The 25032-nt window shown below is 45.9% G+C and overlaps 1 protein-coding gene across 1 annotated transcript in view; it reads left to right on the top strand.

The window, feature by feature from the left end:
* The first annotated feature begins 10019 nt into the window (after nucleotides 1-10019).
* Nucleotides 10020-25032, top strand: part of lingo2 (leucine rich repeat and Ig domain containing 2) — a 126451-nt gene continuing 111438 nt past the window's right edge. The window contains exon 1 of the mRNA XM_033018221.1: nucleotides 10020-10149. Coding sequence (XP_032874112.1) covers nucleotides 10033-10149 — 117 coding nt within the window. The 5' untranslated portion in view covers nucleotides 10020-10032. The remainder of the gene's footprint in view (nucleotides 10150-25032) is intronic.

Genomic DNA, 25032 nt, shown 5'->3' with positions numbered 1-25032 from the left:
GAACAGATCAGGTAGGGATTTGTGCAGGGAATTGCACAGGGTTAATGATGCAGAGAAATACCTTGCATCAGAACTGACCAGATCTATCACAAACAGGAAAGGCTGTTTATCTGAAGAATGATTTATCCCTTCACTGCACTGAGCTAGATGATTTTCCAGCATCAGGTGTGAGGGCTTTGCAACCAACGTCCCGGTTTTGTCTGCAGGAATCGGGAAGAAGGTAAAGCAGTTTCCGTAAATAGGGTGACAATGAAGTTGGGCACAGTGTACCACCTGCACAGCCCACCCATTTCCCCAACATCGCCTGCCAAAACAAGATTTAATTCTTTGATCTAGGAGCCAGCAGGGCAAAATGCAAGAATGCATCTTTCAAAAATGTTTAGTCTGAGTCACAATATAGACTTTACTTTAGAATTTAGAGATACAATGTGGAAATAGGCCCTTCAGCCCACCGAATAAACACCGACCAGTGATCACCCCAATAACATCATTCAACACGCTAGGGACAATTTATAAAGGGCCTGTCCCACTGCGGCTACCTAATCTGCGAGTTTACAAGAGTTTGCCCTTGACACAAACTCACAGCATGGTTGACACGTGGTCCTAGGAGGTCCTATGAGGTCACTGGAACACTCCTTCATGCTCGAGGGAAGTTCCCGCCTACTCGCGGCCTCAGCTGGGTGATGGAAACATTTTCAGCATGTTGAAAATGTTTCTGCAAATAAAAATTGGTCGACATGGTTCTTTTGAACTCGTAGTGCAGTGGAGTGGGGTCACTATGTAGTTACAGGCAGTCAAGGACAGCATGCAAATTCCATCACATTTTAATTGACTCATTGGTGTTTTCAGGACCCAGTAAAATGCCCGCTAAACTTTATTATAAGTTGTCTGGCTTCTTAAAAGTGTCTCCTCCCCCCCTGCTCCTCCCCTACTCCCCCCCTACTCCCCCCCTTCTCCCCCTCCCCCCCCCCTTCTCCCCCCCTTCTCCCCCCTTCTCCCCCCTTCTCCTCCCCTTCTCCCCCCCTTCTCCCCCCTTCTCTCCCATTCTCCCCCCCTTCTCCCCCCCTTCTCCCCCCCTCTCTCTCCCCCCACCCACTCTGCACTCTCTAAAGGACTTACCATACACTGTGCAGCCGTCTTTTACCTTCCTGTTCATCGTGGGTGTGAATATCAGACAGTGCTCCCCCACTTTCCCTGGCCCCTGCCTTTGCGATGTGTTTGAGTTTGTGTGTGTGTGTGTGTGTGTGTGGTTGGTCGATCCAGCTCAAGGTTTTTCAGGTGAGTGCCCTCGAGCTTGAAGGTCGAAGACAGTCGCTGAAAAGATACGTTAGTGGGACAGGCCCTTAACTTTAACAAAGCCAATTAACCTACAAATCTGCATGTCTTTGGAGTGTGGGAGGAAACCGGCGAAAACCAACATGGTCACAGGGGGAACGCACAACCTCCGTGCAGACAGCACATGTAGGCAGAATTGAACCAATGACTGTGGCGCTGTAAGGCAACAACTCTACTGCTACGCCACTGTGTCGCCCAGGGAGATGATAACTGGAATATAATGTTTTTTGCAATCCCCTTGAACTCCGATGTCACATAATGTGTGATTAGTGGGTAAAGTGACTGAGTAATACATTTACAAACACTAAGTGTGAATGGGAAGCTAAATACTGGAAAAGAATCAGCCCATTACTTTTTAGCATCTAAATGACTAAAGTTAAAACAGAATACTTCCAGCCTACAGGTTAACTTATTTAATTTCTGCAATTTACGGCAAATATTTATCATCTCTGGGATTTTTCTGAGCTTTCCTCGCAATTACAAGCTTCCTTATTCAACACCAATGTAGTATTCCCTTTCAGTTTTCAAAATCTATTTAAGACATTATTTTCTGTGTTTTGCAAGCATACTGTTGATGAGGTAAATTTGCACATATATTTCTCAAAACAGTGAATGGGAGGTTAAAGAGATTTATGAGACCATCGTTGGAAAATGTACTAATGTATAGATCGGACAGGCGAGGTTTGTTTTGGCTGGAACAGAGGAGATAGAGAGGAGACTGAATGGTAATGTATAAAATCTTCAAGAGCCTGTTAAGTAAATCAGAAGGAACAGATTTCCTTTGCAAATGACAACAAACCAGAAGTCCTTGGAATTAATTATTTACTTTCCAATTCAAGATCAGATTGACAAAAGCAAGATGAAGCAGCTCTGTGGCAATAAATCAATCCCACTGAAGAATGTAGTCTACCAGAAATGAAGTATGAAATTAAGCTAGGGATGGTATGAATTACATAAAACTGGCATTTGAGAAGTTATCTGAGAACTTTTATGTTCAGTTGCTTCTAATGTGGTTGAAAGTGCAACATAATGATTCACTGTTTTGGGTTTTCAGAATTAGTCATCAATAGTACAGGAAAGGAAAAAGAAACACCTTAGACAAAAGAAAATGTCTTTGTTCGGAAGGATGTCAAAGGTTACAAGGAGAAGGCAGGAGAATGTAGTACAGAGGAAAAACATAGTTCAGCCATGATTAACTGGAGGAGTAGACTCAATGGGTTGAAAGGCCTAATTCTGTTCCTATATCTTATGGAAGTCAACAATAACTATTCACATGTCTCCTCTGTTGAAGTTCTGCTGTATGGAATGTGCTGTATTTTATGAAAGGATATTTGATTTACTGGGAAATACATTTAACGAAAGATAGACACAAAATTCTGGAGTAACTCAGAAGGTCAGGCAGCACCTCTGGAGAAAGTGGTTAGATGATGTTTCGGTTCGAGACCCTTCTTCAGTCAGTTCCTTTTTATTACATTATAATATGTTTTATGAAGTCTGCAAAAATGATGTTTTTCATATGTGATTCATAAATGCATGATTTTAACTATTCACTGAAAAGTTGGCCATTAGAATGAGTATGTTTTGGCGGTTGCAAGAACGACAACTAAGTTTTATAAACTTATTTTATTTTGAAAATAACTTCTTAGCTCACAGGTTCTTACAACACGTCTGGCCACAACGGTGGTCAGCAAACAACTGCCGCGCGAAAGCGAAACCGTGCGAGAAACAGCAGTCCCTCCCGAGTCACATGACAGCGGCTTCCGAATGCCGGGTTCGATACCTGCATGCACCAGCAGGCGCCGCTACATGCCCCCCCCCTCCCCCAGAATCCGCGGTACGGAAACGCACGGGTAACCGGACGGTTTGACCAGAACGCGTAGTCCGAGCGTAACAGTAGGGGGCCGGCAAAACAGACCCAGAGGGACGCGACAAATGCGAACGAGGGACTGGCGTAACGGAGGGGACCGGTGAAACATAACCGGGGGTAATAGGTGCAGAGGGTGGCAAAACGGCCGGCGGAGTGTCCACCGCCATCGGGCTATCCTCGTCGACTTGGCCTGGCTTAAGGCGGCTGATGGAGACAAACTCCTCCTTGCCACCCAAGTCCAACGTGAACGTCGAGGTACCAGTCCTCAGCACCCTGTACGGACCTTCGCACACCAGCTGTAACGGCGAGCGGTGAGCATCCCTACAAAGGAAAACATAAGCACAATCCCGTAACATAGTAGGCACATGCACTGCGGACGACCCGTGTCGGGAAGTGGGAACCGGGACCAAAGCGCGCGCTCGCTCGCGAAGGTCAGCTAGCACCGCCGAAGCCGGGACCTCCTGATCGCGGGTGACGGGCAGAAAATCCCCAAGTACCCGCAAAACTGAGCCGTAAACCAGCTCGGCCGAGGAGGCGTCGAGGTCTTCCTTAGGCGTAGTTCTGATGCCTAGGAGAACCCACGGCAACTGGTCAACCTAATCGGGGCCGGTGAGCCGAGCCTTCAACCCCGACTTGAGGTGTCTGTGGAAACGCTCAACCAAACCGTTTGACTCTGGATGATACGCAGTGGTCCGGTGCAGTTTTGCACCGTCCAGCTCCGCCATACCACCCCACAGGGAGGACGTGAACTTGGCCCAACGATCAGTAGTAATATCTGAAGGGACCCTGAAACGAGCGATCCAATGGGAGACAATAGCCCGTGCACAAGCCTCAATGGAGGTATCAGTTAACGGTATTGCCTCCGCCCACCTGTTGAACCTGTCCACGATAGTTAGTAAGTGAGTGGCCCCACGCGAACACGGCAAGGGACCCACCAGGTCAACATGGATGTGCCGGTACCTGCCGTCTGGAACAGCAAAATCCTGCATGGGCGGGCGCACATGCCTCTGCGCCTTGGAAGTCTGACAGGGGATACAAGAGCGGGCCCATGCTGCGACCTGCTTTCGTAACCCATGCCAGACGAACTTGGCCGCGATCAGGGCAGAGGTGCCGCGATTGGACGGGTGAGCTAGGCTATGGATGGTGTCGAAAATCCGACGCCTCCAGGCAAGCGGGACAATGGGGCGGGCTTTGCCCATTGAGACATTGCAAAGGACCCACACGCCGGCGGCGCTGCAGGGCACCTCGGCCGATTTAAGGCCCGATTCAGCGTTGCGGTAATCCCCCATGCGGGCATCAGCCTGCTGGGCAGCGGCCAGCTCCGCGTAATTCACACCTAGGCTTAAAGCGGAAACCTCGGTGGCTGCCAGATGGGACAGCGCGTCAGCCACAACGTTCAGCTTCCCCGCCACATGCCGAATGTCAGATGTGAATTCGGATATGTAGGCGAGGTGTCTTTGTTGCCTGGCGGACCAAGGATCGGACACCTTAGTCAAAGCGAATGTGAGTGGCATGTGGTCCGTGAGTGCGGTGAACGCGCGCCCTTCCAGGAAATAACGGAAATGGCGGATCGCTAGGTAAAGCGCGAGGAGCTCCCGATTGAAAGCGCTGTACTTGACCTCGGGGGCCCGCAGCTGCCTGCTGAAAAACGCCAACGGCACCCAGCGGCTACCTATCCGTTGTTCGAGGACAACACCTACCACAACGTCAGATGCGTCCACGGTGGAGGCCGTTAGGGCCGATGCCCTAGGGTGTACCAGCATAGTGGCATTGGTGAACGCTGTCATAGCCCTCTCGAAAGCTATCTCTGCCTCCTTGGACCAGACCAGGTCCTTAGGCTTGCCCGCCAGACACTGGAACAACGGTTGCATGATGGTGGCTGCTGACGGGACGAATCGGTGGTAGAAATTGACCATTCCAATGAATTCTTGCAGGCCCTTGACGGATAGTGGCCTCGGGGAGCGACGGATTGCATCAACCTTCTCGGGCAGCGGCTGTGCGCCGTGGCAGGTAATGCTGTGACCCAAAAAGGAAATGGAGCGCAATCCAAACTGGCACTTCGCAGGGTTGATCACCAACCCGTGTTTGCGCAGCCATTCGAAGAGCAGGTGCTTAACATGCTCTGCCTGCGAACTGCTGGCCACCAGAATATCATCGAGGTAGATGAATATGAATATGAACGGCAAACCCTGACCGACCTGATCCATTAACTTTTGGAACGCCTGAGCAGCGTTCTTCAGCCCAAAAGGCATTCTTAGCCATTGGAAAAGGCTGAAAGGGGTGATGGTGGCCGTCTTAGGGACGTCGTCGGGATGGACCGGAATCGGATTATACCCGCGAATGAGGTCGACCTGCGAGAAGAAGGTTGCACCCTCCAGATGATCCGAGAAATCCTGGATGTTCGGGACAGGGTACCGATCTGCCGTGGTTACAGCGTTGAGACACAGAGAATGGTGAATCTCTGGAACTCTGCCACAGAAGGTAGTTGAAGCCAGTTCATTGGCTATATTTAAGAGGGAGTTAGATGTGGCCCTTGTGGCTAAAGGGATCAGGGGGTATGGAGAGAAGGCAGGTACGGGATACTGAGTTGGATGATCAGCCATGATCATATTGAATGGCGGTGCAGGCTCGAAGGGCTGAATGGCCTACTCCTGCACCTATTTTCTATGTATCTATGTATCTATGTCTCCAACCCCTGGACGCTTTGGGTACCATGTGCAGCAGGTACGCCCAAGGGCTATCCGACCGCCGGACAATCCCCATGTCCTCCATAAGCTGGAACTCGTCTCATGCGATGCACAGTTTATCGGGCGGGAGGTGGCGCGCGCGGGCGTGAACCGGTGGGACCTCGGTGGGAATTTTGTGGACCATGCCATGACGAGGCGCAGCCCCGTCGCACCTGGGCGTGAGCAACTCTGAGAATTTGGTGAGAAGGGCTGCGAAAGGTTGCTGGATCTCAGCTACCTCATTGAGTTGCTGTAGGGGCGTGAACAGATTAAACGGCTTGACAGGGCACAGGTCCGACACTGGAACCATGCGCCCGCCTCGCACATCGACTAACAGGGAGAATGCGCGCAAGAAATCGGCCCCCAATATCGATTGGGCGACGTCAGCAAAGGTGAACGGGTGGGAGTCAAAATTTAAGTCCAGGGTCCAAGTACCGTAAGTGCGAATGTCGCTCCCATTAGAATCAGAATCAGAATCAGAATGCTTTATTGTCATTGCATGTGTCACATACAACGAGATTACTGTGTCTCTCCATTTAAAAGAACTTCAAACATTCACATACTCATACTTTTTACACTCCCTCCCTCCCCAAACCCACCCATGGATTCACATTTACATAAATCTCCCACCCCCCCTCCTTCCCCATAACCCGCTCCCGAGACAGAGTTCAGTTCCAAGATTGCTGATGGGTAAAAGCTGTTCTTGAGTCTGACAGTGCGTGACTTTAGCGACCTGTACCTTTTTCCTGAGGGCAGCAGTGTGAAAAGGTGGTGACAAGGATGTGTAATGTCTTTCACGATATTACAGGTCCTGCTGCGGCATCTGGAGTGGTAAATGTCCTCCAGAGGGGGCAGGGGGAGTCCAATGATACCCTGGGCAGTTTTTATCACCCTCTGGAGAACTGCTCTGTCAGCTGCTGAACAGTTCCCAAACCAGGCAGTTATGCAGTAAGTCAGTATGCTTTCTACCGAACAGCGGTAGAAAAACACCAGCAGTTTAGCAGACAGATGGGCCTTCCTCAGTGTTCTGAGGAAGTAAAGTCTCTGTTGTGCCTTTTTTACGACTATAGCAGAGTTCACCATTTAAGATCCTCACTGATGTTGATCCCCAGAAATTTAAAACTAGGCACCCTCTCCACCTCCTCGCCCCCTATCTCCAGTGGCCTGAGCTCCGCTCTATGTCGCCTGAAATCAGTGATGATCTCCTTTGTCTTTTTAGTGTTCAGAGAGAGATTGTTGTGAGCACACCACTCAAAGTCTGTGCACCTCCTCTCTACAGGCGACCTCGTTCCCATTTGAGATGAGCCCCACCACGGTTGTATCGTCCGCAAATTTTATGATCCTATTTGCGGGGTGATTAACGCCGAGAGGACGGGTCCTACCTTACCGACGCGGGTATCTCGGGCGGTCAGCGGCAGGATGCTGGATATGGCACCGGAGTCAATCAGGAAACGGTGGCCGGAGTGGCAATCACGGACGTAGAGGCGTTCGTTTGGGCCGATCGCGTTCGCCTCTATGGGCAATTGGCCGAGGCATTTCCCTGAAACGAACAGGGGCTTCAGCATCTTTGCACCGGTACCGTAGTGAAGATGGTAGTAGCACCAACGTCGTCGGCTGTACACCTCCGGCAGCGGCTATGCTTCTTCGGCGCTGGGCTGGACTTCCTCTTCCTCCCGATGTCGTCTCAGATGCACCCGCGCTGTGACAGGGGAGCGGGTGAAAGCACAAACGTCCCGCCACATGTGGGCCCACAACTCATCAGCTCTCTCTGTGAGGTGTTGGGGATCGCTGAAATCAGCCCCGGCGAGCATCAGGCGAACTTCGTTGGGCATCTGCTCTAGGAACGCCTGTTCGAAGAGCAGACATGGGCGGTGCCCGTCCATCAAGGCTAACATCTTTGACGTGATGGTGGATGGCCGCCGATCGCCGACACTGTCCATGTGTAGAATCTTCGCCGCCCTGTCTCTGCGACTGAGACCAATGTTATGCAGCAGGAGGTCCTTCAGACCTTCATACATGACGATCGTCGGCGGGTCCCTGATATAAGGCAACAGCCTCGAGGCTCACTCCTGTGGCAGAACTCCTACCACATGAAAGTACATGGTGTCATCCACATTAAGCGGTGCAGGTGAAACTGTACCTCAACGTGGGCGAACCACACCTGAGGTAGATCCGGCCAAAACGAGGGTAGTTTGAAGCCCAGTGAGCCGTGCCTCATGCCGGCCGATTCTGCGGGAACGTAGTCTGCCTGCATGATCTTTGCTTGTTTAACGACGGCTAGACAGGTCGGGGTCACCAATTTGGTGGTCGCAAGAACGACAACTAAGTTTTATAAACTTATTTTATTCTGAAAATAACTTCTTAGCTCACAGGTACTTACAATACGTATGGCCACAACGGTGGTCAGCACACAACTGCTATGCAAAAGCGAAACCGCGCGAAAAACATCAGCCCCTCCCAAGTCACGTGACCGCGGCTTCCGAACGCCGGGTTCGATACCTGCGTGCGCCAGCAGGCGCCGCTACAATGTAAAGGCCAGGTTAAGGCTTAAGTAACTGAAGAAATCAAATCAACTTTAATCAGGCCATCTCATTGTTAATTTATAAATCTGGTAGGAATACATAATTTAGAATGGACCAAGTCAAGTCTTTTTAAATCAACTTTTATTCTGCATGCGGCAATTTAAAAAAGCATCAGAATTTCTTCAGTGGGATCACCATTGCGCAGATAGTGTTTCCAATTTAACTGCCAAACTCCAATGTTTCATGAGCAATAAACAATGTTGGTGGAATTCAGTGGCTCAGGCCATTTCACACAACGGTGGAGGAGGGAAAAATCTGGAAAAGGGTGGTGAGGGTGGGATGAAGCCTGGTAAGTGTGGGTGGATACAGGTGAGGGGGTTGATTGCAGAAGGATGAAGTAAGTGCCAAAAGCTAGAGGTGAAAATGAGGCAAAAGATAAAGAAAGAAAAAGAGGAATGAATTGTGAAGTTAGACTAGAGGGAGGAATATGGATGAAAGTGGACATGGGGAGGGGAGATAAAAGGAAAATTAGAACGTATATGAAATTTAGGTGCATGGAGTAGGGGAAAGGTGTCGGTTGACTCGGGCTGTGGCTGATAGTGGGAAATATTTGCACACCAGATTGTGGGAAGGGGCAGGAAAAAAGGACCTCCTGCAAGCCTGGCCGGAAAGAGAGCAAATGTTTAGCAGAAACCCTAACAGATGCTGACTGACTGGCGGAGTACCTCCAGCACATTGTTATTTCCTCAAGATTCCAGCATCTGCGGTTTCTTGTGTCAACCATGCTTCATGCCAGTTTTGAACATTGAGCAAAATGCTAATGACGATTTTGATCCTGCAAAAAATATCTGCAAAATGCACTTCAATCACGCATGAAACATATGTGATTATTATTACACAATAACAGTGTTGTTATTATTTGATAAGTAAAACTGCTCCTTCCTATTTACTCCAAAAATGCTCTTCAAGATTTAATACTTCTGTTACCTTCTGATGGTCACGTCACACATCGACCCGGCACAGACCTATTTGCACTTTATACTGTTTTACTGTTTACTGTTTTTTTTTAAATAAATCATGTTTCTCTCGGTATCTAAATGTTTAGTTGTTTAAGTTATGACATCAGATGGAAGCTGCATACCAAATCTCATTCCACCTATGTGCAATGACAATAAAATATATTATTATTATTATTATTATTATTATTATTATTATTATTATTATTATTATTATTATTATTATTATTATTATTATTATTATTATTATTATTAAATTTCCTCTCGGTCTCCACTTTTCCAAATGATCTATGGCACTATTTCAGAGATGAATAAGGGATTTATCCCTGATGGCTTGAACAATATTCATTGATTGATCAGCAGGAGATCCAAGTCTATCATATTGCTGTTTGTAGGAGTTGCTGAATGGAAAATTGACTTCTGAAACATAGAGCACGCTTTTGAGGACCTTTTGCTACCTTGAGTGGTTCAATATAATTGCAAGACACTTTTCTCAATACTTTATATTCCAGTTGCTCATCAGAATCCTCTTCTGCTCTCTCTCTAGGTAAGAGCAAACCAGAGTTATGTTATGGGGACTGGTGTGTAACCATGCTCCTCAGTATTGGTACAACAGTTCTATAATAAGAAGAAGTATCAACCAGGCGATCTTACAGCAAGCGTGCAAGATTGACATGATGAAGGTAAACTTATTTTTTCTCAGTTGTCTATTTAGGTTACAGAGAACAATTACAATAGCAGGTACCTTGAGCAGATGGATTATGACTTTGGGAACTGCTAAATACATGGGGAATATTCCCATCCTGATTTGTAAATCCTTGATGATCCATCAAATGAATTAAATTGCTGTGCAGCAAGGGATTCATCGTCAGATCATGGGTGTGGATGGGATACATCACGCAAGATCACAATGAATAGCAGAGCAGGTACACAGCTAATTTTGCTTCTCGTTTTGTAGCAGGATTACATTGGAATTATTCTTTGATCAAATTTCCATCAGGTTGAATGATGAATAGTTGACCTGTGGCCAAATGACCAGGGATGGTCCCCAGCAACTGGAAGGATTAGGGGTTGCTGAGGATGGCCAAACTGAAGTTTGCTTGGAGATATGATGAAGGAAGATTGGTTGTTGCTGAATATTTGAAATTAACTCTGGAGATAGTTGCATATTTTAAACCAGGAAGACCAAGTTTGGGTCTGGAGATTACCCGAGCTGCAGAAGTTGGAGGATCATGCCAGATGTGCTTGAGGGAACATAGGGTGCACTCGTGTTTCTCCTGACCAGCAACCAGAGCTGAGAAGGGCAGAGGTTTGCTGCTTCTGGATAATTGCCTGAGCAGTGTGGATTCCTGAGCCTGGAGAGCCTTGGTCTGTGGTTGTGAATAAATAGTCAGAATCTGAGGACCAGCAACTCCACAGACATTTTATTATCACCATGCAGCCTTTGGAGAGTGGAAGACTATAAACCAAGAAATAAACATGTCAATTGCATTGGGTTCACATTATTACATTATATTCAAGTCATCTCGGGCATATTTAATTGTCATATGTATCGGGACTGGAACAATGAAAATATTGCTTGCTGCTGCTTTATGGGCACATTAAGTACAACAATACAACAAGCAAACTCCACTCATCCCCCCTGTCATCCCCCCCCCCCCCCCCAACCCACCACAACCACCATCCAACATTCCTTACATCCCTTACACCCCATTGTTGAGGAAAGGGTTAATGCAGAGGTCAGTGTGCCAACATTCAACCTGACCAGATAATGAGTAATACACCCTCCTGCTGCTTGTAACACCTTGTTCTTGGATACATTTGACTTTAAATACAATATTATAGTTCAAAATTGACCATTGCAGATATAAGGCCCTTTGTTTCTTGTGTTTAGATCATTCTTGGTTTCACGATTATTCGTCTTCAGGTGTTTATTTGAGTTCTGGCATTCTATTCTTTGATTTTGTGGTTAAAAATGCTAAAATTAACCCTGTAATCTGTAAACTGAAATGTTGGCATCTTTTGATGGTGCGAGTGTTCTGATCTGAATGATGCAGTCATCATTTCAAAATATCAGAAGATATAAAAGGTCACTTTATTTATTCATTGATATAGTATAAATGACAATTTTATATTTTTCATTCTAACAGAATTGAAAAGTGGTGTTCATCTCTCATCAAATCTTAGACAGTCCAGGTGTGAAGTGTTTTGTGTTGTTCCAACTGCAATATTAGCAAAATTAAGTTTACCAGGTTGACGGCTGTAAAGACTGAAGGATGTGCTTAAAGCCTTTTTGAAGGAATGCCATAATTCTTCTGACTCCTGGGAATATTTGGTCCATGACCAGAATAATACACAGAAAGTTGAGGCCATGCTTTGGGAACACATAGCAAGAAGTATAAGTAGCAAACCACCTCACAGACTATTCATCCATGCCTCACCACTCTCCTCCCGGCATCTTCTGGCACTTCCTGCCCTGAATGCTGAAGATTCCATAGTTCCCACATTGGCCTGATCTGATCACCTTAGAACCCACTATAACAGAGACAAGAAAGGAGCAGATTTGAAAAAGGATATGGATGCACTGGAGTAAATGTGGAGAGCTAAGAGTCAAGAGAGTCATATGTGCCAGGGACTGGAGCAATGAAATCCTTATTTGCAGCAGCATAAGGTTCAAAGGTTCAAAGGTTCAAATTTATGTAATGAATTTGCCAAGCAGCGTTACAATTAAAACAGGCCCATAACACGATACACATTTATAAAATTCAAAAATTCGATTGATTAGTAACCCCAATACCAGAACAAAAAAAAGCCTAATGTGTTTCCAAAGACAGTCAGTAATTCATCAGTTAGTGTTGTGTAGTTTTCTAGAGCCTGATGTTGGAAGCTATTCTTGAACTTGGTTTTTTCACCCTCCTTTTTCTTCTTCCTGTTGGTAAGAGTAAAATGAGAATGTGGCTAAGGTGGTGGGTGGTTCTTTGATGATGCCGGCTGCCTTTTTGAGGTAGCGTTTCCTATTAATTTATTTTTATGGTGAAGAGGTCAGTATCTGTGAGGGATTAGGTGGGGTTCACACCTTTTTATAATCTCCTTCTGTTCAGCGTGTTCAAATTGCCGATCCATGCCCTGATGCAACCAGTCAATATGCTCTCCACCGTATACCTATAGAATTTCAAGAGAGCATTAATCGACAAACAGAATCCCCACGATCATCTAAGGATGATGGGTTCTCTTTGTGATTGCATCAATGACCTGGGCTTCAGACAGATGTTCAGGGATATGCCTGCATAGGGACTTGAAGTGTAAGAAAGAACAGCAGATGCTGGTTTAAATCGAAGGTAGATGCAAAATGCTGGAGTAACTCAGCGGGACAGGCAGCATCTCTGGAGAGAAGGAATGGGTGACGTCTCGAGACGAGACCTTCTTCAGACTGATAATGCTGCCTGTTTTCATTCTTCTTCAGACGGAAGATGCTGCATTTTGCGTCTACCTAGGGACTTGAAGTTGTTGATTCTCTCCACCTACAGGCCATAGAAGAAAGTGTCGATGCAAGGTTCACAAGGAAGTTGGCAAAAAATAAGGCTAGATCTTTAATCTGGGTGTGGCTCCTTTCCCTTGAAACAGGAGAGCGTAACTGAATTCCATTTAAAAAAATGAAGGTTTTAATGGAATGAACTCAGAGTACTTTAAATTCTTTAACACAGGAGCAGAGAAGGTGTGATGCAGGTAACATGGCAGCTTGGTATGGGAGCAAGATAGGATTGTGCATGAAACTCAACATTATTTTGTGCATTAAAGCTTGCATTTCTGGTCCTTGGCATTTGCATCTGGGCACAAATGGAATAATAGTACAAGGTATAGGAATGGCAATAGGGATTGTAATGGGAATCAGCTTATGGAATTGGGAAACTGCATCAATCAAGGGTTCCCAACCTGGGGTAAATTTACTCCCGGGGGTAAATTTGTTGATTCTGGATTTGTACATATTTTCATCATTGACTGACTGTGTGTTGGTTCTGGTATACCGGTATATGTTCATCATCAGTTGTTCATAAATAAGTGAAATAATATTGTTATGTGCTATTAAATTTGTCTGGGGTAAACGGGACGAAAAATGTTTGGAATCGCTGGCTTCGATGGTGGGTGGATTAATGGAAAGGGAGCATGATCAAGGGTCTGGCAGTGATGCTATGAGAACTGATGCTATGAGAATGCAGGGTGACTTGGACAGGTTGGGTGAGTGGGCAGAGGCATGGCAGATGCAGTTTAATGTGGATAAAAGTGAGGTTATTCACTTTGGTAGCAAAAACAGGGAGGCAGATTATTATCCAAATGGTGTCATGTTGGGAAAAGGGGAAGTACAACAGGATCTGGTGGTCCTTGTTCATCAGCTAATGAAAGTAATCATGCAGGTACAGCAGTCAGCGAAGAAAGCGAATGGGATGTTGGCCTTCATCACAAGAGGATTTGAGTATAGGAGCAAAGAGGTCCTTCTGCAGTTGTGCAGGGCCCTAGTGAGGCCACACCTGGATTGTGTGCAGTTTTGGTCCCCTAATTTGAGGAAGGACATTCTTGCTATTGAGGGAGTGCAGCGGAGGTTTACAAGGTTAATTCCCAGAATGGAGGGCTGTCATATGCTGAGAGAATGGAGCGGCTGGGCTTGTACACTCTGGAATTTAAAAGTATGATAGGGGATCTTATTGAAACATATAAGATCATTAACGGTTTGGACATACTAGAGACAAGAAACATGTTCCTGATGTTGGGGGTCCAGAACCAGGGGCCACAGTTTAAGAATAAGGGGTTAGCCATTTAGAACGGAGATGAGGAAACACTTTTTCAAACAGAGAGTTGTGAGTCTGTGGAATTATCTGCCTAAGAGGGCGGTGGAGACCGGTTCTCTGAATACTTTCAAGAGAGAGCTATATAGGGCTCTTAAAGATAGCGGAGTCAGGGGATATGGGGAGAAGGCAGGAACGGGGTACTGATTGGAGATGATCAGCCATGATCACATTGAATGAGGGTGCTGGCTTGAAGGGCCGAATGGCCTACTACACCTATTGTCTATTGAAGATTTGGAAGTAGGCAATTAGGATGTGCAGTAGATAATCGGCATAGTCATCAGGAAAAGTGACTGCAGGTTACCATGAGAAGATCAGGAATGCGAGAAGACTATGAGAGGGAATTGTAGCGAAGATCAACGTGAGTGGGGGAAGAGATTGGAGTGACCAGAACCCATGACATCTTGACTTAGAGGTGAGTGTGCGACTACTGAGCTTGACAATACTTTATGTTGCGTGTTTCATTGGCCATGAGTATACATGAATTGGAAAGTAAGTAATGTACGTTTGTCAGGGAATTATACTTTGTGTTCCAAGAAATTTTGGCCGGATGTTCCATTAGATTTACTGCCATTGGCCATTCTTATCAGGGTAAGAAATTATGCAATGAGAACATAGAAACCTAGAAACATAGAAAATAGGTGCAGGAGTAGGCCATTCGGCCCTTTGAGCCTGCACCGCCATTCAATATGATCATGGCTGATCATCCAACTCAGTATCCTGTACCTGCCTTCTCTCCATACCCCCTGATCCCTTTAGCCACAAGGGCCACATCTAACTCCCTCTTAAATATAGCCAATGAACTGGCCTCAACTACCTTCTATGGCAGAGAATTCCAGAGATTCACCACTCTCTGTGTGAAAAATGTTTTTCTCATCTCGGTCCTAAAAGATTTCCCACTTATCCTTAAACTGTGACCCCTTGTTCTGGATTGTTCTATGATTGTTCAGATTGTTCTATGATGCAGATCATATGTTTTTTTGTGTATCATCCAACAAAACATGACCCAGGAATTGGAACAGGCAATCTTTGTTGTGTAAAAGGTTGAACAAAATATTACACCTACTGCTGAAAGCTTTTTTTTATTTGTATATGGGCAAGTTGAAGAGCATCTTAATGAAGTGTAGTATATGTTCAAGCCAGCTAGGTATGTGATGTTAAATAGAAGAATGAATGTTATCAAGTTTTCACATTGCACAAGGGGAATTATCATAAAAATATCCAATCTTGACTCGGCTGGGTTAGAATGGAACAGAATAGAATATAATGCCATTTATTGTCATTCAAACAAACAAGGTTCAAACGAAATTTTGTTCCTGCAGTCATAACAGCAAAAAAAACAAGAACACACAATTAACACAATTCCACACAAACATCCATCACAGTGAATCTCCAAACACCTCCTCACTGTGATGGAAGGCAAAAGTCTTACCTCTTCCCTGTTCTCTGGTCTTTATTCTTCTCCTGCAGTCAAGCAGTCAAACTGCTGCATCGAGCCACGCCGGGCGATGTAAAGCCTTGCTCCGGGTCAATTTAAACCCCTCGATTCAGGCTGGCGAAGTTACCATTGCGGGAGCTCCGAAAAGAGGTCTCCCACCAGGGACCTGCGAGCTCCTGATGTTACTGTCCACAGGGCCTGCAGCCGAAGCCTCAGAAGCTCCGAAGTCGGGTCGCAGCTGCATGCTCCGAAGTCAGCCAGCTCCATGATGGTGAGTCCGCAGGCTCTTGGACTGGAGCCCCAGGTCAATTCCAGTTGGAGGCCGCTGGCTCCATGATCTTAGGCCCCAACGGAGACTCGACAGGGAAAAGGTAACGTCCCCCATTCAGGGAAGCGATTAAAACGTTCTTCCCCCCACATATACACAGCTAAAAATAAAGTAAAACTAAAACCAAAAACATACACTTAACAGGACAAAAAGAAAGAAAAGACAGACAGACTCCAGTCGAGCCACTGCCACAAGGTGCCGCCACACTGAGGTTATAGCCCTCCCATTAAGTTTGACAGAGAAAGAGAGAGAAGATTTTAAGTCCAATGTTTGATCCACAAAGATATCAGCCAAAATGATTCCTCTAAGGCCTGTCTCACTTAGACAACTTTTTAGGCGACTGCAGGAGACTATACAGTCCCCACATGGTTGCCACATGTTCGTGGGTAGTTGCCGGGGAGTCGCCTTCATGGTTGCGAGGGGTTCCCGCATTCTGGGAACAAGTCAGGGCCTCATTATGGCCGCCGCAATATTTTCAACATTTTGAAAAATAAGAGGTGACTAGAATTAAGCTGCCATGGAGAGTAGCGAGAATTCTCATGCCGTAGGTGGGTCGCTAGGAGATCCTAGCGGGTTGCCAGGAGGTTGAAAGTTCTCATAGGTTCACATAGGTTGTAGCTGGTGCTGATCAGTGAATTTCATATGCTCATTAGGGAAATAAAACTAAAAATCTAACACCCCCCTTCTCCCACCCCTCCCCCCCCTTCTACCCCCCCCCCCTTCTCCCCCCCCCCCTTCTCCCCACCCCCTCTCCCCACCCCCTCTCCCCCCCCTTCTCCCACCCCCTTATGGACAGGCCCATAAGTGTAAAAAAAAGCCCCTTTTATGAAGTGGCATTGAGGGACTAAGGGGTGGGGAGAGAACCATAAAGCTGTCAAATGCTGACCAAAAGCAAAATCTGTGTGGTGCTGTGGCACGGGTCAAGCTCGAGATGGATCTGGAGAAAAGGAAATGAAAAATCACCAGACCTCCAAGATGCCACAAGAGAACCATTTATCATAATGGTGTGAAATACTGAAGAGTGTACTCGCAGTCCTAGTTTTGCAACTAATCACTATTGGCAAGCCACAAAACCTCTGGCCCAATTTTGAAATCCATTTTGAGTATTAACTGGTGGTCACGGTGGCACAGCGATAGAGCTGCTGCCTTACAGCGAATGCAGCACCGGAGACCCGAGTTCGATCCTGACTACAGGTTCTGTCTGTACGGTGTTTGTACGTTCTCCCCGTGATCTGCGTGGGTTTACTCTGACATCTTCAGTTTCCTCCCACACTCTAAAGACGTACAGGTTTGTAGGTTAATTGGCTTGGTAAATGTAAAAATTGTCCCTAGTGGGTGTAAGATAGTGTCAATGTGCGGGGATCACTGTTCGGCGTGGACCCGGTGGGACGAAGGGCCTGTTTCCGCGCTGTATCTCTAAAACTAAACTAAACTAAATGAAGCGTGTGTTACAAAAATATCATAAGTAAATAAATATATAGCATTTAACAAGTGCAGGAGCTACAGATACAGCAAAAGATAATCATTAGTAAATCCAATGCAGAATTACAAAAAAATTTGAAAGTCATGAGAATGCAGAACTCATTTCCTCCAGGAGTAGTTGAGGTGAAGTTGTATAGAGACACTAACGGAGAGGATGGTAAACACATGAAGGTGAATGGCATGAATATATTCATAGCATTAGATAAAATAAAGTGGGAGAAATACGAAAGAATGGATCGAGTAGGCTTATATTCACTTGAATTAAAGGGCCTGTCCCACGGGCGTTATTTACGCATAAATTTACGCTACATCATTTACGCGTCACGAAGCACGACATGCGCATGGTGTGCATTACGCGCATGGCACGTGGTGAGACGTGGTGGCGTAGGCAGTGATTTGGGGATTCTCAAAATCCCCGCGCGCTACCTGTGTGATGCGCAAATGATGCCTAAGTGGGACAGGCCCTTTAGAAGGATGAGAGGTTATCTTATAGAAACATATAAAATTCTTAAGGGATTGGACAGGCTTGATGCAGAAAAAATGTTCCTGACGTTGGGGGAGTCCAGAACCAGGGGTCACAGTTTAAGAATAAGGGGTAGGCCATTTAGGAATGAAATGAGGAAAAACATTTTCACCCAGAGAGTTGTGAATTTGTGGGATTCTCTGTCATAGAATGCAGTGGAGGCCAATTCACTGAATGTTCTCAAGAGAGAATTAGATATTCAAATTGCATCTGCAATATTTTAACTTAAAAATTATAGAAGGATACTGTATGGAATGCGATTTTTCCCACCTTTAACCTGCACTGTTTTGTCTTGAGTTGTTTCTGCACCAGTATGTCTGATGATATAGTCTCATAGTTGCTATTGACCGTGTTAGCATTCCTGGGTTTCTCACCTGCAGGATGTCTCCAAACCATAGTGTCACAAACCAACGGAGTCAGAACAATGAAACAATAATAATTTTCCAAAAGGGATTCAATTTAAATCATGAACGTCATTTATCAAGAACAAGGTATTTGTCAGTGTGGACAAATATATACTCTATAGAGATATTTTGCAGTTTGACCTAATTTTCTGCATTTATTAAAAAAAATATGTAAAACCAATAGCTCCAGATGTTTGAATTAGTGTGATGGCATTTCAAAAACTTGATCCTGTACAGTGTGTTTTTACTTTACGTTTGGGACTTGCTGTCAGGAGTCTTCTGTAGACTGTGTCACCATGCTGGCTCAGTAGCCAACAGAATAAAGAATAATCACAGAATGGCAAAGCAGGTAGTTAAAGAAAAAAACAAATGTTAATCTAATTTGATTTATGCACCTACACATTTTAAAAAGCAAAATAAATCAAGGGCCCAATGTATAAAATTGAAATATTAAAGTATATGTCCTAAACAGGCTACAAAATAATGAAAAATGTTTTATTATTTTGAACACTTTTTTAAGCAAATGTGAGGTGGGAGGTGTGGATATTCAGTAAGCCACAGAAACATATAAAATAATTGCCGTAGTAGGCCATTTGGCCCTTCGAGCCATTCAATGTGATCATGGCTGATCATCCACAATCAGTACCCTGTTCCTGCCTTCTCCCCATATTCCTTGAGCAGCAACTGGAGGGAGGTTGATGACCTTCGATTAGATCATTTTGGCTCCACTTCCAATTATAAGCTATCCTATAAATAGTCAGAAATTTTCATGCAAAACGCTTTGCTACATCCTGAAATTCATATTTTTCATTATCACCCCATTTTTCCTTCCAATTTTTTCCTTTAGTTTTGTTTCCTTCTCAACGGATGCTGCTTAATCTTCTACAAACCCACTGACTCCCATGGATATCTGGACTAGACATCTTCTCACCCTGGTTCCTGTAAGGACTCCATCCCCTACTCCCAATTCCTCCGTCTATGCCACATCTGCACCCAGGATAAGGTGTTCCAACCAGGCCATCGGAGATGTCCTCATTCTTTAGGGAACGGGGGTTCACCACTTCTACTACAGATGAGGCTCTCACCAGGGTCTCCGCTACATCCCGCAGCTCTGCTCTCACTTCCCATCCCCCTACTCGTAACAAGGACAGAGTCCCCCTTGTCATAGAAACATAGAAACATAGAAAATAGGTGCAGGTGTAGGCCATTCGGCCCTTCGAGCCTGCACCGCCATTCAATATGATCATGGCTGATCATCCAAATCAATATCCCATACCTGCCTTCTCTCCATACCCCCTGATCCCTTTAGCCACAAGGGCCACATCTAACTCCCCCTTAAATCTAGCCAATGAACTGGCCTCAACTACCTTCTGTGGCAGAGAATTCCACAGATTCACCACTCTCTGTGTAAATAATGATTTTCTCATCTCGGTCCTAAAAGACTTCCCTCTTATCCTTAAACTGTGTCCCCTTGTTCTGGACTTCCCCAACATCGGGAATAATCTTCCTGTCCAACCCCTTAAGAAATTTGTAAGTTTCTACAAGATCCCCCCTCAATCTTCTAAATTCTAGCGTGTACAAGCCGAGTCTATCCAGTCTTTCTTCATATGATAGTCCTGCCAACCCAGGAATCAGTCTGGTGAACCTTACTGTACTCCCTCTATGGCAAGAATGTCTTTCCTCAGATTAGGAGACCAAAACTGTACGCAGTACTCCAGGTGTGGTCTCACCAAGACCCTGTACAACTGCAGTAGAACCTCCCTGCTCTTATACTCAAATCCTCTTGCTATTAATGCCAACACACCATTCACTTTCTTCACTGCCTGCTGCACCTGCATGCCTAACCTCAATGACTGGTGTACCATGACACCCAGGTCTCGTTGCATCACCCCTTTTCCTAATCGGCCACCATTCAGATAATAGTCTACTTTCCTGTTTTTGCCACCAAAGTGGATAACCTCACATTTATCCACTTTATACTGCATTTGCCATACATTTTCCCACTCACCCACTCTCCCACTGTCCTCACCTTCCACCCTACCAGCCGTCGCATCCAACATATAATCCTCCAACATTTTCGCAACCTCCAACGGGATCCCACCACTGGCCACATCTTCCCATCTCCTCCCCTGTTTGCTTTCCGCAGAGACCGTTCCCTCCATAACTCCTTGGTCAGTTCATCCCTTCCCACCCAAACCACCCCCTCCTCTGGTACTTTCCCTTGCAACCACAGGAAATGCTACACTTGTCACTTTACCTCCCCCCTCGACTCCATCCAAGGACCCAAGCAGTCTTTCCAGGCACGGCGGAGGTTCACCTGCACCTCCTCCAACCTCATCTCTTGCATCCGCTGTTCCAGGTGTCAACTTCTCTACATCGGTGAGACCAAGCGCAGGCTTGGCGATCGCTTCGCCCAACACCTCCGCTCAGTTTGCAGTAAGCAACCTGATCCCCCGGTGGCTCAGCACTTCAACACCCCTTCCCATTCCGAATCCGACTTTTCTGTCCTGGGCCTCCTCCATGGCCAGAGTGAGTCCCACCGCAAATTGGAGGAACAGGACCTCATATATTGCTTGGGTAGTTTACACCCCAGCGGTATGAACATTGACTTCTCCAATTTCAGGAGTCCTTGCTTTCTCCCTCCTTCCCCTCTCCCTCCCAGCTCTCCCACAGCCTACTGTCTCCGCCTCTTCCTTTCTTTTTCCCGCCCCCCCCCCACATCACAGAAGGGGGTGCTGCACTGCTAGCAGCCTCTTCCTGCAGCCTGTCCGTTTTTTCTATCTTTTTTTAATTTTAGTTTGTCTAAATAGTTTGTTTGGGAGACTTCTTGTGAGGGAGGGGGGTAGGGTAAGGGGGAAACCGCTTACCAGTCGCTTCCTGGCGAGGATGCGACTATTTCTCCGGGTCCCGTCCTCGCCCCCCACCTCGCGGCCGACCAGCTGGATTGGAGCGGCCTTTCCTACCTGAGACTGGTGGCCGGGCCAGCGCTTCGGCAGTGGCGGCGCGGCGCTGGATTCACCACGGAGCTGGCGATACCTATCTGGATCGCCGTTTGATTGTTGGGCCTGCAGCGTCAACATCGTGCAGCTGTGGTTTGGCGGAGCTCCCAGCACGGGCAGCGCTGAAAAATACCGCGGAGTCCCTGGGGCCCTTTGCCGAGGGAGCCGCGGACTCCGGTGGGTAGCGGCCGCTTCGGAGGTCCAAGCCGCTGAGGTTGGCCTCCCGTTCCAACACCGGAGTTCCATCATCCCGGCGAGCGGGCCTGAGCGGCGGGCCGCCCGTAGCGGCAACTGCGGAGGGCTCCGGAGGCCCCGACCACGGGTGAACATCAGGAAGATGATTGACTTTGGTGCCTTCCCTCACAGTGGGAAACCTTTCATTCTGCGGTGTGGGGATTTTTATGTTGGACTCTATTGTGTGTTGTGTTCTTTATTTTATTGTAGGGCTGTATGCAAAAACTAATTTCGGACCCCGGTCTGACAATAAAGTGCCATTGTATCGTATCGTATCAGTCTGAAGAAGGGTCTTGACTCGAAACATCCCCTATTCCTTCGCTCCGTAGATGCTGCCTCACTCATTGAGTTTCTCCAGCTTTTTTGTCTACCTGCTTAATTTGATGCATGGTTCCATCATTTTTTGTTTTTGCTTCAGTTTTCCAGTATCTAGCATTTTGCTTTAGTGTTATTCTGATAGAATTAAGCTCTATTCATAAAATCAACGTTTTTTCCAAGGCCAGAGAGATTGTTCAAACATGAATTTGGTGAAAAGAAGTTACATTTTATTGAGCAACAATTCATACTTTCATAGAATTTGCAATCAAGATAATTTGCAAAAATATTGGTCAATCATCTGCAAACACATTCAACAATACAGCTGAGGATGTTGGTTTTCACTGACTGCAACATCAAGATTTTCATTTTAAACTGCATTTGTTTAGGTGCTGGAGATTTATGTCAGTTTTCCATTGTAATGGGTGAATGCTGACAATTTCACTAAGATTACAATTGTAAATTCATGGCTAATTATTTCAATAGCGCATCTTGAGGTGTTTCCAAAATATATTTATTATTTTTTCATGAACTTCCTGTGGAGTTAATTTTAAATATTGTAATAATGCAGCTGACAGATAAATGGTACCAAAGGGATCAGTTAATTTGCCAAGTGCTGCAGCATTGATTTATTAAATAATTAAAGTTATACTGTTATATGAAGTCATCAGTTTTAACAGCAAGCAACCTTATTCAACAAAAACTCTGTTTGTTGAGGAGATATTTTTTTTAATAAACAGATTAGCAATGTCATGTGGTTGACTTTCAAGTGTCCAACAGATTAAACAGTAACATTTTACCATTTTCTCAATGGGGACAGTGTGCTGGTTAATGTGTTTGATTTAATAGGTTATTCAATGAAGTCATTCAAATTTCTCATCAGTATCCTCGAAGGAAGGACCTATAATGAGTTTAAGAACTTCTTCATAATGTACTAGGAACCAGAGAGGGACATGATCTGATGAAACTACATGTGTATTTATTGTGCGACTTTTCATAAAATCCATAGATTGCATATGACAGCATTGGTCCCTGCATCACCATCTGTGTGCTGTGTTGAGGCACAACAGATGAGAGCACCAGCACCAAGTAGGCAGTAATAACTACAGCCCCCATTTATGTACCACCATTGTTAAGCAAGCAATATCAACGCATTGCACAATTATGTTTGTAAGCAAAAAAAAGGAAATATAAGGTAATATAAAATATTCGTAAGGGCTTTGTTTCCCTTGGCTGAGGTCACAAAAAGCAGGAGTCAAAGACTCAAAAGTAATGTGGCCATATAGGACTGATACAAGGAGAAATTTCTTCTTTGGAATTCTCTATCCAAGGGGGTTGTGGAGAAAGTCTCTGGGCATATTCAAAACAGAGTAAAATAAATGTTTAGATATTCAGAGAATTAGGGGATATAGTTATTGCTGGAGAGTGATGATGAGTTAAAATAGGACATGTGATTTTATGTTGAGTGGCAGGACTGATTAGGTCAGATGATGAAAATCAGTGCCTTAAAATAGTTTAGAGAGATGTAGTAGTTTAGGACAGGTAGCTCAATGGCTAGCATCATGGTGGCTGAAATCATACCGAACAAAGGTCAAGCAGGTACCTCCAATGAAGATCAAGAAGCCAAAGCTGGAAGATCACAGATATTTTGAAAGTTTTAAGTCTGGAGGCCTAGGCCAAGATTAGGACGAGAACTGAAATCAAAGGGGAAAAGTTTTATTTTAAAACGATGTGTTAGTTAATAAAGGCATAAAGGAGGTAAATTTAGTCAGTACTAGACTAAGTGGGGCCCGTTGGGTCCCAGCATCACACAGGAGGACTGGTCCCCCAATGCAATATTCCACCTCTCCACCAATACCAATATTGGTGGCCAGTGGGGGGGGGGGGGGGGGGGGGGGGGGGGGGGGGGGGGGGGGGGGGGGGGGGGGGGAGGAGGGGGGGGGGGGGGGGGGGGGGGGGGAGGGGGGGGGGGGGGGGGGGGGGGGGGGGGGGGGGGGGGGGGGGGGGGGGGGGGAGGAGGAGGGGGGGGGTTCTGGAGCGCTAGTATGGGTGTTGTGGGCTGAAGGGACTGGTTTACAGAGAGCTAGTATGGCCATTGTGGGCCAAATAGATTCTTGGGCTGGCGAAACAGTCACTCAAGCCTGTTGTGCTGGCAGCTCACTCACTCACGGCTGGTGAGCTGGCAGTTGACTCACAGCTATTCCTTGAAATTCCATTTCAAGCAGGGTACAAGGCCACCAAATCCAAGTGCAGTTTCTTACCTCTTCAAGCAGGGTGCAAGGCCACCAAATTCATGTGCAGTTTCATACCATTTCAATCAGGGTGCAAGGCCATTAAAGACAGCGAGTCGTGACCTCTCCCTCCTCCATCTTGCAGAGACTGAGCCATGCCCACACCTCTGGGTTTTATAGTCCATCCCCCCTCCCACCAGAAGGGGCATGGCCTTCATGGCGTGATTGACAGGAGAGAGAATCTCAACATTTTTTAAACACTAATAACTCTTTTATTTTTCATCGATGGGAAAAATCCTCAGCACCTGATGAGCGCAGGGGGACTGAGTAAGATGGCCAAAAATCACAGCCGTAAGTGATTTTTTTTCTAAAATCAATATAAAGCGCAAACAGGAATTGGTCAAGATTTGACTTTTAATTATATAGAAGGCAAGGCAATTTTAATTAGGCAAGGCGACTTTAATTAGGCAACGCAACTTTAATTAGGCAAGGCAACTTTAATTAGGCAACACAGCTTTAGTATTTCTAAACCAAAGGCAACACTGCTTTAGCATTTCCAAACCAAAGGCAACACTGCTTTAGCATTTCCAAACCAAAGGCAACACAGCTTTAACATTTCTAAACCAAAGGCAACACAGCTTTAGCATTTCCAAACTATATTTTCAAACCACATTAAGGGCACTGACAGGTTAGTAAAACCACTCACAGTTTAGTAGACATGTGTTCAGTGTTATTCACAGCTCAGACTGAGAGATGTGACCCTCTCGCTCC

This window comes from Amblyraja radiata, chromosome 3, assembly GCF_010909765.2.
Source record: "Amblyraja radiata isolate CabotCenter1 chromosome 3, sAmbRad1.1.pri, whole genome shotgun sequence".
Lineage (NCBI taxonomy): Eukaryota > Metazoa > Chordata > Chondrichthyes > Rajiformes > Rajidae > Amblyraja > Amblyraja radiata.
The sequence above is the reverse complement of the archived record's forward strand: the minus strand, read 5'-3'. Positions and strand labels throughout refer to the sequence as shown.